At 38.1% G+C, this 15,185-nt stretch overlaps 2 protein-coding genes across 2 annotated transcripts; both read left to right on the top strand.

Annotated features, from left to right (window-relative positions):
• The first annotated feature begins 670 nt into the window (after positions 1-670).
• LOC752853 (S-crystallin SL11-like) lies at positions 671-6,295 on the top strand. The gene is made up of 5 exons (XM_030979558.1): positions 671-921; positions 2,975-3,070; positions 3,595-3,710; positions 4,647-4,757; positions 5,471-6,295. The coding sequence occupies exons 1-5, from the start codon at positions 777-779 to the stop codon at positions 5,633-5,635; spliced, it is 633 nt and encodes a 210-aa protein (XP_030835418.1). The 5' UTR covers positions 671-776; the 3' UTR covers positions 5,636-6,295.
• A 2,437-nt stretch (positions 6,296-8,732) lies between these two features.
• LOC754207 (S-crystallin SL11) lies at positions 8,733-15,185 on the top strand. The gene is made up of 5 exons (XM_030979559.1): positions 8,733-9,100; positions 10,291-10,386; positions 11,792-11,907; positions 13,300-13,410; positions 14,426-15,185. Exons 1-5 carry the CDS (start codon positions 8,959-8,961, stop codon positions 14,588-14,590), a joined length of 630 nt encoding a protein of 209 aa, XP_030835419.1. The 5' UTR covers positions 8,733-8,958; the 3' UTR covers positions 14,591-15,185.

Below are 15,185 nucleotides of genomic sequence, written 5' to 3' on the forward strand. Positions count from 1 at the left end.
TTTATCAAAGTGAATCATCGTTGCCTGTAAGCATACTTATCAGGCGATGATGAAACACTGTTATCTCAAGGATTGAGCTTACAGTAATTGTAACCCGTATTTCATTGATTTCTTATCGACTGATATGATATAAATAGTTCCACAATAATGGATATTATTTGTGATTTCTATTCTAAATAAATGATAATCAATTATCAAAGTCATTGGCGTTGACCTTTTAGGTACTCACATGAAAGAGAGGGGCGATGGAGGGGCTTAATAGATAGAGAAAACAAGAGATAGGGGGTGGAGAGAGAGAGAGAGAGAGAGAGAGAGGGGGTGAGAGAGAGAGAGAGAGAGAGAGAGAGAGTGTGTGTGTGTTGTGGGGTGGGAGGGAGAAAGCAGTGGTTAAACCTGAGTCCCTGCAGGTATTGAAAGGGCATTGTTGCCAAAGGGGGCGGGCGGTTTTACAAGGAGTATGAAATGCGCTTAAAAAGGAAGGCCCTTTTTTTCACCATTTCAAAATTGGGCACGCACTCCCCGTATCCTCCCCCCCCCCCCGCCCCCTCCCCCGTTCGATATCTTCGCCACTGGTTGCCCAAGCCCTTCCTACACGTTTTTCCAAGTTGTAAGGCAAACAAAACCAAAGTCTATACTGAACTAGACAAATAAAGGCAAATCACACGCCCCTTTCTTACCTCTTTGGCCGCTACCATTCACCAAGCGCATATCAGCGTACACTCACAGACTACACACTACAACTCCCGACATCATCGTCGACATCATACACCGTCATCATGCCTGCCAAGTACAAGCTCATCTATTTTAACGTCCGTGCTCGTGCCGAGTGCTCTCGACTTCTCCTCGCCCAAGCCGGAGTCGAGTACGAAGATTGTCGTCTGACTTCAGACGAGTTCAAAGCCATCAAAGATGATGTAACGAGTAAGTATAAAGCCTTTTTCAAATGAGGCGTCATTTGCCTGACGTAGGGACTGCGTCAGTACCTGCCACATGATTTTGACGCCCCATGTGAGGGTGCACTCTTCGTACACAAATTTAAAGTAAAAATGAATAGTACAATCTGACTGACATGAGCGCTATACAAGAACCCACTATTATTATTATTGAATTACATCGCCGTGCATAGTACTGTTCACTTAAAAACTTGAATGCCTTTTGCACACCAGGCGTCATTTGCATAACGTAACACTGCGTCAGTGAATTGCATGATATTACACAATGTGCTTGGAAAATGAACAGTGCCAACAAACATTAATTGCCTTAAATCAATAGTATATGCCAAAGGGTTGCTTACAACAGGTTAAACCGCAGTCTAAATAGCATATACACACTAAGAAAAAAAAGGTGCAACTATGCACCTTTAGGGGTTCAAACCGATGCAACAATAGCAGCACCTTTAGGGGTTAAATCCTGCACCCTTTTGAAAGGTGCAATCCTGCACCCTTTAAAAGGGTGCCAGATTGAACCTTTTAGAGGACATGGGTACCCTTAATGGTTCAATCCTGCTCCTTTAGGGGGTGCAAACCGATACAATAGCAGCACCTTAAGGGGTTTAACCCTGCACCCTTTAAAAGTTGCAATCCTGCATCCATCATCGAGGAACACTCGTGACATTTGCTCGTACACAAATACATATTAAACATGCATGATGTTTCTTGGTTAGTAATCATATAATCAATATATATATTGCTAAAATGTGAATGTAATTGTAACATGATCAGACAAAATAATCTATTGGTTAATGATTGCCGAAGGAAAATACAAATCACAAAATTGATGTGCATTGTCATAATTTGCTTAACAAATCATATGATAAATGTATTTTTAAGTGAACACGTGGACAGTAATCATGAATATGCATGCAATATGCAAACTTTTATTATTTTTTTGCAAAATCTTATATTGCACCCTTTTTTGAACCCCTTTTCCTTCAATAGGGTTCATTTTTATGTAAAGGGTGCAAACTCTTACTTTGCACCCTTTTTGCAGAGCAAATGACGTGCATAAATATTTGTATAAATACCAAAATTCATCATGATCATTTTTAAATAAGAACATTTTTTTTAAGTTGAGTATACCCGTCAACCCTTTGTAGACTCCATGTACAGTGTCTAGTCACTTGATCAACATGAGAGATAGAAATTCTGTTTGCTTTGAGTCAGGGCCTTGCAATCGTCCATTTTACACTCTTACCTATGTTATCGCAAAGTTTGCCTATTTGTACAAAGCGAGCAATGTTTCGTTTTATTGTGCAAGAAGCATGGTACTCGACTTTTAATTGTAAGTCACGTACGATTTAGAGTTCAAATAATATTTAACAGTTCATTCTTGAATTCGACTTTGATTTCTTCATTCTTTTTCTCGCTGCCTGAATAATGAGGTGACGATTGCCGAATATTGGTTATTTCATATCTCTCGGGGCAACAGCCACTTCCGTGCCCCTCCCCCTCTACGTCTTCTGCATCCGTGTAAATATCGACTAAAGATCCCAGATAAGGGCGTGATTAAAAATGTTGCCTCATCTGTCTGATAGACAGGTCTTGGCAAAATCCTCAATCAAATCTGTAAACTATGATATATAATGATTATATTCTTCTCCCCAACAGTCAAACCTGTGTTTAATAGTGAATTCTTTATAATACCATGAATACGCCCATTCTAACTTCAGTTTCACAGTGTTTCTATATCACATGTGTATAAATACTACCAGTCTACTAATGTCCTTTGGGAAGATTGACATTTGCCACTCTCCACCCAGGTGTTAAATCGATCCCGGTAGGAAGGAACTCCTTGAATGATGTGAGCACCGATATCGGCAGTCTTGCAGAGCCGGGGTAATATTGGAGCGCCTTGAGCACCTTGCGTGGTGGATAATGTGCGCTATAAACATATCCGTTAGAAGTTTATTATTATTAAGTTGTCTTTAAAAAAAGATTTCACTGTAATTTTCTCATCATTCTTTTTAATTTTGCAGAGGTCCCTCTCGGTCAGCTACCAGTCTTACAAATCGATGATCACCCAGCGCTCCCACAGAGCCATGCTATTGAGAGACATCTTGCCAGGAGTCTGGGTAATTATATTTACTCCTCTTTCGTGTCTTTTGGGGTAGCAGTTTCACTTATGTTAACAAATAAACATATCCCAGTCGAGACATTGTGATCAATATTTCAGGAAATGTTGCTCCATTTCTTTTCGCTTGCCTCCTGTAAAGGGAAGCACTGTGTACTGCTCGTATTATCAGACGAATGGTAGCGAAAAGTAATTATCATTACAAAAGCATATTTACCTTTGAAAGTGGCCCGTTAGTTTGCAGCTATAGGCAGGAATCTTTTGTCTACGTATCTGCAAGGAAGATGCAGTTAAGCACATGCCAGGCATATTTTCTTCTGGCGGCATCGAAGATGGTACAAAGGGAATGAGCTAGATATGACTTCAGCTCTTCAAACATATCAGACTTTTTCAATCTCTACTTTTAAGAACAATTACCTCCTGTCCCGTTAAAAATGCACCTGCATCATTACTCAATATGTTGATCTTGGTTACTTTTTGAGAGCTGTGATTTTGATATGGATAACCTATATGGATATCTTTCAGGTCTGTATGGTAAGAACGAAGTAGAAGCCACACGCATCGACGTCGCTTGCGAATGCATCCAGGACCTCGTCACCCCTCTCATGAAGATGTACTTCGAGAAAGACGAAGCTAAGAAGGTAAACGAACTTCTTCACATTGTAACACGGAAAATTAGGGCAGTTGGAAAGTACACCGGTTTTTCCTTTATACGACCCAGCCAGGATCTGGCTACGATCACATTTCGGAAAAAATAAAATAGCTTGAAGATGTTATAATGTAGATACCTTCTCGTTGGCTCAATCAGTAGAGCGTCCGCCTCACAACCGGGAGGTCGTGGGTTCGAACCCCGGCCGCGTCATACCAAAAGACGTTAAAAGATGGGAGTTGTTGCTACCTTGTTTGGCGTTCAACAATAAGGGATAGAGCAACGTCGATCTGGCGCTGCTCAGTGGCTGCCGGGCTCACGATCAATTGGGCAAAAAGAATTTCCGTTTCGGTTTAATAAAATTTGGAGTGGACTATTAGGCTATTATTATTATTATTATTATTATATTAAATAGTCTAATAAATAGGGATGTCGAAATAACGGCTGATTTTCGACCTTCTGTCAAAGAAAAGACTAGATCGGCTGCGAATCGTAGAAATGTCGTACGATTCGCACGACTTCTGAACGGCTGAAGGCCGACTTAAAAAAAAATTCTCCGATGGGAAAACGGGAGGATAACTCGCATTTTGTTTTCTATTAAGATCCACATAAACATTCGGCAAGTTAGGGAGCTCATTTAGAAATACCGTACATTTTTCTCTAGTTTCACACCATTTTGCGGTCAAAATATATATCCTTTGGCAAAATATTAATTATCGTTTATCTCTATCCACCCAGGTGATGTAAATGGGTACCCGGTAGAAAGAAATTCATCAAACGCTTGAACCCTTGTTACGGCGGCTCAGCTCCAGCCGGGGTAAACAAAATATGATACCTTGTATTAAGTGCAGTGTAGCATATAGAAGCTGCGCTATAATTATTAATGAAGTTATTACTATCATTATCGTTTTTCTTGCTGATAAACCAGGCTGAGATGGGCAAGGCTTTTGTTGAGAAAGACTCAGTCGCCATTCTTACGGCTATGTCTAACTCCCTGATGAAGAACAGCGAAGGAAAGGGATACTTCGTTGGAGATTCGGTAAGTAACCACGAACGACCAAGAATGGGTCGGGTTGTAATCGTGTGATGGGTGTATCGACCGATTCTAGATACATTAAACGAACCGTCCTGAGGACGAGTTAGTTTAGTTTTGGTGTTGAAGAATGAAGCTCAAAATGAAGATCAGCCCTTGAAATCTAACCACTTTGTGTTGTGTAATCTGTTGTTGTGGAACAAATGACCTGGGGACAACGGGTAGAGGAAACCGCTTGTAACGATCGGCTTGAGGGTGGGGGGGGGGGGGGAGGGGGGTGACTGAGGTATTCAGGCTAAATACAGGCCTGTATTTAGTGTCGTTGAAGGATAATGAAGTGCATGATGATAACATCGAATACACCAAACTAACAGTGTTAAATCCAGCGAGGCGTGGGATACCGCCTGCTAAACCCCCAAAACGTCGAGAATATAAATATTGTGCCCCACCCCCGTCTGTTTCCCCCACCCCGCGAACAATTTAGTCAATTTAGCCCCACCCCCGTACTTTAAGATTTGATAATCCTGTTTGTTTGTGTGTTTGTGTGCTTGCCTAATAATTGTCAGAACAACATAAAACTTTGGTTGATATTTTTTTTTTTTTTTTTTTTGGGGGGGGGGGGGTTCACGGGACAGAATCAAAATATTATAAATTGTAAAATTCTTGTTAGATTGTTAGAGAATATGACCAAATACAATACGTTTTATTTCTTGATCCAGATGACACTTGCTGATATTGCCATCTTTAATCTCTTCGATGGACTCTTCAAACACATGCCTCCTCTGGCCGAGAAGTATCCAACTCTGAAGGAGTTCGACGAACGCATGAGAGCTGAACCCAAGATAGCTGCATGGCTTGCGAAAAGGCCAGAGACTGCTATGTAAAATGGTTGTCGAGGGACATTTGTTCGTCTTCCTTTTGAGGGAAGAGAGAGAGAGGGGGGGGGGGCAAAAACCTTCCTAAATTTTCAGAACAGTTCAGAGAAAATTGCTCAATAGCTTGTAACTAGTGGCTGCAGTGATGAAAACAATATTCTTTCCTACTTATTGAGGTGATATGCGCACTTTAAATGCCCTTTCTACCATTTTGGCCGGCGCCCCCGAAAAAATAGAGGGAAAAGTAGAATTCCACATATCATAAATTTTACGTGAGTTGCTTTCCGACGAGTGCAAGTTACACTACATGTAGTCTGAGTAACACCAGAGCCATGGATTAAGAGAGTTTGGCCAACCCGGCCATAGAAAGAGCTACGATTTGATTGGAAACACGCTCGAACATTGTACTTTTTTTTGGGGGGGGGGGGCAATAGTGGAAACAAAATTGCATTCAAATCACGAGTTGTCAAAGCTCTTCTATAAAGGGACAATACGTCACGCTCTACACAAAATATGTCAATAAAATCCGTAGTGCTTGCAATATAAAAACAAACTTATGGAGTGAATACAATTCATATTAATATAATCAACTGTATAAATTAGTTTAGATGTATTGTTTGTGTAAAATATTTTAGCAATTAAAAATAAAGTTTTATTATCACGAGAAAACTAGTCGTATCTTATACTTTATTCGGTGTGAATAGTGATTTTTTAATTTAAAAAAAAAATAATTTTAAACTCAATTTTATTTTAATGTATCGCGATTGGAAAAACTTTCAAGAAATCGATTCAAGTGCACTTCGAAAGACCCTACACTAAATCACTTATAAATCACGTTCGTATGTTACGTAATACCACAACGTAATGTTTCCGCTTTTCAATAGGTAAAGTATAAGGCTAATGAGGTTGATTTTCGAAAGTCTTCACGATCACGTTTAACCCTAATAAGGCCTCCACGATTGTTCTGATTGTTCGGGAACGCATACGGATGGCGCCCCGCCGCTCGCAGACTTTTTTCTTTCGATTCTTGCGCATCTTTTAAAACAATTTTTTTGAAAATTGGACCTACAGTTACAAAGTCACGCGACCTTTTGTTTTTGCATGTCAGCCCGAAAATCGCTCATTTTTCGGAAATGTCATTTTTTCCTAAAAAGAGATAAAACATTGATTATTGGGTCTTGTTCAAAGTTTAGGTGTTTGTTCTAGGAGTCGAAATAGATGAATTGTAGTAAGAAATGAAATAAAACAACAAAAACAACAAACACAATGAAATACATAAGTTAAAAAACAATAAAATACATACTAAATTATCAAAACAAGAGATATCATATTAAAGGGGAAGTCCACCCTGAAATTAAGTTAGTTTTAATAGGAGTAGAAAAATTAGAGAAACAAGTCAGTGAAAGTTTGAGCAAATTCCGATTAAAAATAAGGAAGTTAGGATTTTTGAAGTTTTGATCAATCAAACACAAATTGGCAACTCTATGACGTATCATGCGAGCTCAACTTCCATTTGCTCAGTACTAAAAAAATCTAAAATTTTCATTTTCCCTCAAGAAAAATTTCAACCATACATGCACCCTAAATATAATAATTGCAAATATGTTTCTATACTCCCCCTGCAAGGAACAAATATATATTCCGTCATCAATAACGAAGAAAACATGATTTTATGGAATATTATGCACAAAGCAAATGAAGGAGAGCTCGTATAATAAGTCACAGAGTTGCCAATTTGTATTTGATTGATCACAACTTCAATAATTCATAACTTTCTTATTTTCATTCAGAATTTGCTCAAACTTTCACTCACCTGATTTTCTTATTATTCTGCCTCTATCGAAACAAACTTATTTTGGGGGTGGACTTTCCCTTTAAGGAATAACCTAACTCTTCCACATTGTTTGTCGTATTATTGTTTCAAATGGTCTAACAAGTACATGTATCGAAAAAGAATGCTTAAATTTAAAGAATATATGATTTATGGGTAAAGAGGTGAATTATATGACCTTATTTGCATAAATTACCATAAATATGCAAATGAGGGAATTTTTCAAAAAATTAAATTTACCATAGTATTCTATACACTTCACTTGACATGCGTGTACATTTTCGCGGCGATCGGCCGTTTCACGGCTGAGATCTTAGGGGGGGCATATGCCCCCCCCCCCCTGCCGTGTTAAGACCTCAAATAGCCCGGCCTTTTTAGGGTTAAGTGACTCGGTAATATTGTTGAAGGTTGATCATAATTTTTTGAATGAAATGTACTTAATTTTTCCTTCTACTGTACTAACCCTCTAACATGCTTAAAATCCTGACAAAATTCTCAAACCACAAAGATATCTATGGTTTTCTTTGAAGACGTTACCGTGCGACATGCACCCATTAACAGTAAATTCTCCCAACAATTTTTGAATTTTCCAAACCGTCTTCCATGAAAATAAGACACAAGACAGGCTTTTAAGAATCTTTTAACACTTAAATTTCTGGAATGGTATATATAGCCAATTCATTGTTTTGTGACGATTTACATTCACCTAAAATTTCGTAAGAATAATCTATATGTCCCTTTTAGATTTACAATCGTGCTCGTTTTCAATGCTGTACAATCAGTATCGTACGCAGACAAATTTGAAATTTGGCTTCATTTACCCTCGGAATATTAATTGATGTCACATATGTATGGTGTCTATTACGTAATCTACCTTACAATGCATTACGTAATATTCCAAGGTGACATATTGTGCCTGTGTATGTATATTGACTTTTTAGGTATCTCCATTCTTCACGTTTTGCCTAGTCATGGTGTAAGGTAGTTTTTTCCTTCATCATTGGACTTATTTTCAATTACGAAATTATGATGCAATTTTTCTACATTTGGGAGAAAGATAGAGAGAGAGAGGGGGAGAGAGAGAGAGAGAGAGAGAAAGAGAGAGATTATGTGGAGGGGGAGAGAATGGGGTCTGGGAATTTGTAATAATAGTGTGTGCAAAATCAATGATATTGTATGCTCAGATTTGTGTGGAATTTAAAGGATCGTCAGTGGTTACGAAACACTTTGGAATGACCGACTTCGTCCATACATAATATGCCGAGGTCCCTGCCAAGAGACCACACCTTTACAATGCATAGGACAAACAGGACCAAACAACAACGCTAATCGCATGAGCAAACGGTGAATTCAAAGCATATAAAAACGCCCCACTCCCCTCTCTCCTCACTCCCGTCGCAATCCTCCGTCCAGCTAGCACCGCACTCACACCGCTCCGCGCATCCGACATCGTCGAAACCATACTTCGTCATCATCATCATCAAAATCATAGACCGTCATCATGCCTACTTACAAGCTCATGTATTTCGATGCCCGTGGTCGTGCGGAGGTCGCCCGACTTCTCTTCGCTCAAGCCGGAGTCGAGTACGAGGATTGCCGTCTGAGTGGAGAGGAATTCGGAGCCATCAAGGGTGACACAGCGAGTAAGTATAGTTATTACGACATTCATGGGAAAATAATACTCATATTTTTAATCTTAAACAAACACTTGAGGAAGAATCCTGTTGGTTAACATTTATACAGTTATGGCAAAATATGCAAGACTGCAAAAGTTGTCTTTCTTTTTCTTCCATCTTTAAGTTATTAAAATGGGTAACCGGTAGCCACGGTATATGAGACCACTAAAACACGTGGCGTAGAAATCGGGCCTCATTTTTAAGCCGTTACTTGTCTTATTTAGAACATGGAGGCATTTGAAGAGCTATGCTTTTCAGGGAACATTTTTTCTCTGATGTTCTTCCACTTTCATAATTACAATGATAAATCTCACAAATAATTGTTCACCTCTTCCCAGAACTCAAACTTCTCTTTGCGAAACCCTTACCTAAGAAGAACACCAATTTATTTATGTAATGTGCGCTCTGGCAGTTGTATAGACGTAGTATACAAAGGATTATAGCAGGTGAATGAAATGTTTCATCTCTACACACATCTGAGCAGGAAGCGTCCATAAATTTCAATACATTTACTTGAAATGAGTTTGCATAGTACTGTACGTCACGGTATCAAGAAAATGGCGATGCCCATATCGTGCTGAGAAAGTGTATATTATATTATTCTTGCCTTATAATTATTATGCCTCTCTCATATGTGGGGAACCTTGTAGATGGGCAAGAATTCGAGTAATCCCTCATAATACCTTACGTAATTTCTTGGGGTGAGGTTTCCTTTAAATGCTGTACTCAGTATTGAAAGAATTCATTATGCTACGACGGCCTTTTATTATGTAATATTTACCAGTTGAAGTAAAAACAAACATGGGCTTTGGGACCAATACAACACTTGATTCATTCAAAACCCGTCCCAAGAAAATTGTCTATGCTCGTATTGCAAAGACAGTTTTAGTTTAACTTTTAATTGCAATTACTTGAAATTCAATTATAGATATGTTTTATTTCACTCTCTGATTTTTGTTTGTTAATGTTTGATTTGATTGCACGGTTCTTTTTCTAAATTTACTCCTTGGATTCCATGGGAGACCAAATTTTGTTGAATGGACTTCCCTGTTAATGAAATGAATTAATGAATAAATGAATTAATTAGGGTGCATAAATGCATAAATAAATAATTAAATATATGCATAAATAAATAACATGTTTGTTCCCCCTGTCAGAGTTACCTCTTGGTCAGCTACCAGTTCTAATTGAAGATGGCGGCCGATCAATCCCACAGAGTGCAACCATCGCCAGACATCTAGCAAGGGTCTTTGGTAATTATCTTGTCTTTTATTTAAGTAATAAGAATGTTAATAGAAATATAGAAATCGAAGAAGTGTTGTGGTCCCGTGGATACGCCACCAGAATGCAGGTAGATCACAAGATACGGGTTCGAATCTGAGCCCAGCACCAACGTCATTTTGCAAGACATTAATCTGCATTTACCACTCTCCAATCTTTACCCAGGTGTATATGAGTGATCTTTAGTCACTGTCTTTGTCAGCTCGGCTATAACTGAGATAATAGGGACTTTTAGATTTGCACAACGGAGAACGTGGACTGCCCTTTTAAGGCAATGTGACGTCCTTTTAAGGCACTGGCAGTGACGTCACATTGCCTTAAAAGGGCAGTCCACGTTCTCCGCCGTGCACATCTAAAAGTCCCTATTGATATCTAAGTCTGACAGGTCGACATGAGTGCTTTATACAAGAACCCGTGTCTATCATGAAGGGTTTCCTTGTTTCGATAACATCGCAAGCCTCTTGAAAAATTCAATCGAAGCCCTTTCAGTAGCTTTGTGCTAGCAATACCGTACCGTATTACGTAACCCGAATGCGATATATTTGGAATATACAATAGGGTATTTAGATTGCCTTTAAATGGGTTTCTCCGAAATCTTTGCAATCGTGTTAGGACTAAACACGTAACAATTTGAAGTGCTAACATTTCGTTTTAGCGTATGAATTCATAAGCGCTTTATGTTGTTTAGGCACTGCATGCTTTAATAGTAAGTGTTTTGTTGTTAATACTTAAGGGATTCGGTAACTTTGTCTCAGATTCTGAAACAAAATCCTGGATTTAGCTCATGCTGCAATGATAATTATAAACCATTATGTTATACATGAATCCCATGAATTTTACAAGCCAATCGCCTGTCTGATTATCAAGATATCTATGATTGGAATTAGACATTTCAGAATTCGTTTTCCTAAAGGTTTTTATAACAATACACTATATTGGGAAAAATGAGTATGGTAAAACCAGTCACTAAAAGATTTTTACTTTTTTGAGGCGCTTCATGGTCATTTTGAAGCGCAATTATTTTAGGGTTTTAATATTTCACAATATCACAGACAATGATAACACGTATAATTTAACATTGTTAAACTATGCCTTTAATAGTAAGTCCTTTAAAGACTATAGAGCTTTAAACGTTATAGTGTTTCTTCTTTCCGAGTACCTATTTGGTTTACCACACCTGGGTCGAGGGAGGCAACTCCATATGAATACCTATAATATTGCTCATGTAAGTCAAATATATTTCACAACAACATTCTGACACGGGAAAGTCGTATCATTACGGAAAAAATAGGCATACACATTTTAAGCCTAACATAAGCATTTCGAATTCCTTTTAGGTTCTAAAATAATAATCATTTCTGGTGTTCAATTTTTCAGGGCTGTACGGGAAGGACGAGACCGAGACCACACGCATCGATGTCGTGTGCGATTGCGTCGACGACCTCTTTACTAAGATAGTCAAGTTTTACTTCGAGAAAGACGAGACCAAGAAGGTAAGAGAACAAATCGTACTAGTATAGTAATAGTCGGACTAAACCGATCTGTCCAGGCAATAACCCAGATTAAACTCAGTGGCCCTCTAGGACATGCAGCAGTTTTTTGTTAAAGGTAAAGATCAGTATTGGAAACGCCCCAATTTCAAAAAATGAAATGGAAGCTCTCATTACCAATCATGTGAAAGAATATGTTTTGACTAATACATGATGATAAAAAACTTGCCGGGAAACCGCCTTCTAATTCATATATTTGGTAAATTTGTTTCTCTCATGGTCTGTGAGAGATATAGGGTAGTCCCATATACATCTTTCTGTGTATAGTGCTTGTAACTTTACGAAGAATGGGCCAAATTTCTTATCACTTTGATGATTCCAGAACCTTGCAGATGCTAGATGCTAGATGATCAACCTTTTTTGATCGATTCCACAACGTTTCTTTCACAATGCAATCGCATGACCATAACTGGTCTTTACCTTTAAGAAAATTTATTTAACCTTTAATGGAAACTCAGATTGGTTTGGACAGGGATGTGTGGCTTCAATACTCCAAATCCAACACCCATTTCAAGGGCCATTTTTGAGAGAAAAGGGGTACTTATTTATTAGGACTTGGTAGTTCAGAATCAGGCCGGTTCCTATTTCTATCTCAAATCCCTACTAAACTGTCTTGCTGCAAGCAGCAAACTGCGGCTTGATCAACGAATTCCATAGACATTGAATCTCTATGACAAATTCATACCATCAGACTAAGATTATTGTTGCCCAGTGTACGTTTTCGGGATCTACGCCATGTTCGGCTGGTAGCAGACAGGGGGAGATCCCCTGAGATTTACATTAATTTAAAATCGGCCTGAATCGGGCCTATAGTACTAAGGATGATTTTAGTTGTTTTTGCATTTGCTGTTTGCAGTTTTATACGAGTATATGGGTTAAGTATTATTCTGAAGAATATATAGTAAGCCATGTCCAAGGCCAGGATCTAAAAGTGGGGCCATTATTTGTGTTAATTTTCCAACACGAAATCTTAGCTTATAACAGTTGTTATTGATAATAACTTTTATAAAACAGGGGCCCTGCATGGGCAGCGTTTCATGAGATCGTCGTAAGTACAAGTTCACCGACATCCCATTGAAACGCTTGTAAGGTTTCACCTGATTCACGGAGAAGAAGAAGAGAAAAGAAAAAAATGTAGAAGAAAAAGAGAAGAATCAGAAGCAGAAGAAAGAAAGAAAAAGGAAAACAAAAGAAGAAGAACCAGAAGAACAAGAGTGTGTTTATAAGGAAAAGGAAAATGATTAGTATATATTAGCACGCGCTTCATGCCCGTCGTCTTATATGTTCAATTGAACTGAACTGATCTAACTCATTAATTATTGTTCATTATTACAGGCTGAGATGCAAAAGGAGTTCGCGGAAAAGGGCTCTGTCGCCATCCTTACCGCCATGTGTAACGGCTTACAAAAGAACAGCGAAGGAAAGGGATACTGTGTTGGAACTACGGTAAGTTCTTGTAAAATCAAAATGATAATAATAACAATATGAATAAGAATTATTATTAAAGCCCCACTGTCCTACTTGTAGCTACTTGCTCCCTCTTTAAAGAAAACTTCCCCAATCGGTGCCTGTTGGTCCCCCATGATCCTCTTTTTCTGATGATAGTTGAGAGCTGAGTTAATGAGATAGCCACCTGTCGATGACCTCGCTGTGTGGTCTAATCCCTTCTGGCCCGATAGTATTGACGGTCTTTAACAAAAAAGAATAACAATAATAATAACAATAATTAAAAAAAAAATAATATTCCTCAAGGCGATCATTATAATCCAAGAAATTGCCAGATACCCATTTTCATCCGTATAGAGAGTGACAAAGTATGATTTATGTCTTGCCTAAGGACGTTGGTTCCCGTCTGGGATTCGAACCCCTCTACCATCAGATTGGTAGTCAAGTGAATGAACCACTATACCACGACACCTCCAATCAAAAGAGTAGTGAGTTCGTAAAGCAACAACATAATCCAACGATCTCAAATCCTTTGAAAATTTGCCAAATGGAATGTACCCTTTGTCATGGTTATGTTACAAATAACCATGCTTATGAGTTTATTTTGCCCTATGCCCAAAGCATTACAGAGTATAAGTATCATTCATATACACTTATATAACCATGCTTACAATTTTATTTTGTCAAGCGCTACGGAGTACAGTTATAATTCATATGCACTTATGTAACCGTGCTTACAATTTTATTTTACCCTATGCTTAAATCAATATAGAGTATTTTTAATCAATATAGTTTACACTAATATGTAACTACGCGACCTTGATTACTCGAGCCCCTTCAAATCAAAAACCTTTTTAATTGTCAGTATTAAACTTACTAACATGCTAAGGAATGGTCAAACCATTCCTTTGTTTGGGAGGAAAATCTCGTTGTTTTTGTTTAACAAATACTTCTTAGCAGTTGAACAAATTATGTTTATATATTTATTTGAAAAAAAAATTATATCTTGATCCAGATGACCCTTGCTGATATTGCAGTATTCAACTTGACCGGAATGCTGTGCAAAGAAATGCCCGCCTTTGCTGAGAAGTACCCCACCTTGAAAGAGTTTGATGCCCGCATGAGGGCTGAATCTAAGATCGCTGCATGGCTCGCTAAAAGACCAGAGACGCCATTTTAAACTATAGCTGGGGTAGGAATGCACGTAGTCGGGAGTCTTTCCAGTTATGTTTGTTTGTAAAATGTAATGGTAGATAGAAAGAAGTACGTTCTTGTTATGAACGTTTACATTTTTTTTATTTGAGGTTAATGCAAAACGTTAGGCCCAATCCGATTTCCGTAGAACGGAACACCGTTGAAGAATATTTATTCAGAAAAATATTTTCTGCTTCATACAACTAGGGATAGTGTTATCCCTGAAACAACGTTAGTTAAGTCTGTACAACCTTATAGCCGGTATACAGAAGGGACTCTCAGTTATCTTACGAACAAAAAGTTGTATAGACAATTCAGTGTGTTTTAACATGTTTCAGTAGAATCTAGACCTGTGTTCAAATAGCTTACAGTCTATTCCTTCTTAGCTATATTCAAGTGAAAGAAAATTCATACATTTTAAAAAAGATTGTAAGACTCGTCAAAAATATATTATCAGATTGTGTGATTGAATTCTTTATACAAAATAAAATACCGCTGTTTCATTACTTTTCATATTTAAAGTTGCATGTAAATTTTGTCTATGATGATTGACAATTACAATTTCTTTTCTAATCACGTGA

Source organism: Strongylocentrotus purpuratus, unplaced genomic scaffold (assembly GCF_000002235.5).
Source record: "Strongylocentrotus purpuratus isolate Spur 01 unplaced genomic scaffold, Spur_5.0 spur5_scaffold_10, whole genome shotgun sequence".
In the NCBI taxonomy this organism is placed as follows: Eukaryota; Metazoa; Echinodermata; class Echinoidea; order Camarodonta; family Strongylocentrotidae; genus Strongylocentrotus; species Strongylocentrotus purpuratus.

Bases quoted from the DNA above. Each gene is read 5' to 3' on its own strand.
- LOC754207 (XM_030979559.1), top strand. From the start codon at position 8,959: ATGCCTACTTACAAGCTCATGTATTTCGATGCCCGTGGTCGTGCGGAG. The intron at 11,908-13,299 runs GTAAGAGAACAA...TCATTATTACAG, and splicing joins AGAAAGACGAGACCAAGAAG to GCTGAGATGCAAAAGGAGTT. The intron at 13,411-14,425 runs GTAAGTTCTTGT...ATCTTGATCCAG, and splicing joins GATACTGTGTTGGAACTACG to ATGACCCTTGCTGATATTGC.
- LOC752853 (XM_030979558.1), top strand. From the start codon at position 777: ATGCCTGCCAAGTACAAGCTCATCTATTTTAACGTCCGTGCTCGTGCC. The intron at 3,071-3,594 runs GTAATTATATTT...GATATCTTTCAG, and splicing joins ACATCTTGCCAGGAGTCTGG to GTCTGTATGGTAAGAACGAA. The intron at 3,711-4,646 runs GTAAACGAACTT...CTGATAAACCAG, and splicing joins AGAAAGACGAAGCTAAGAAG to GCTGAGATGGGCAAGGCTTT.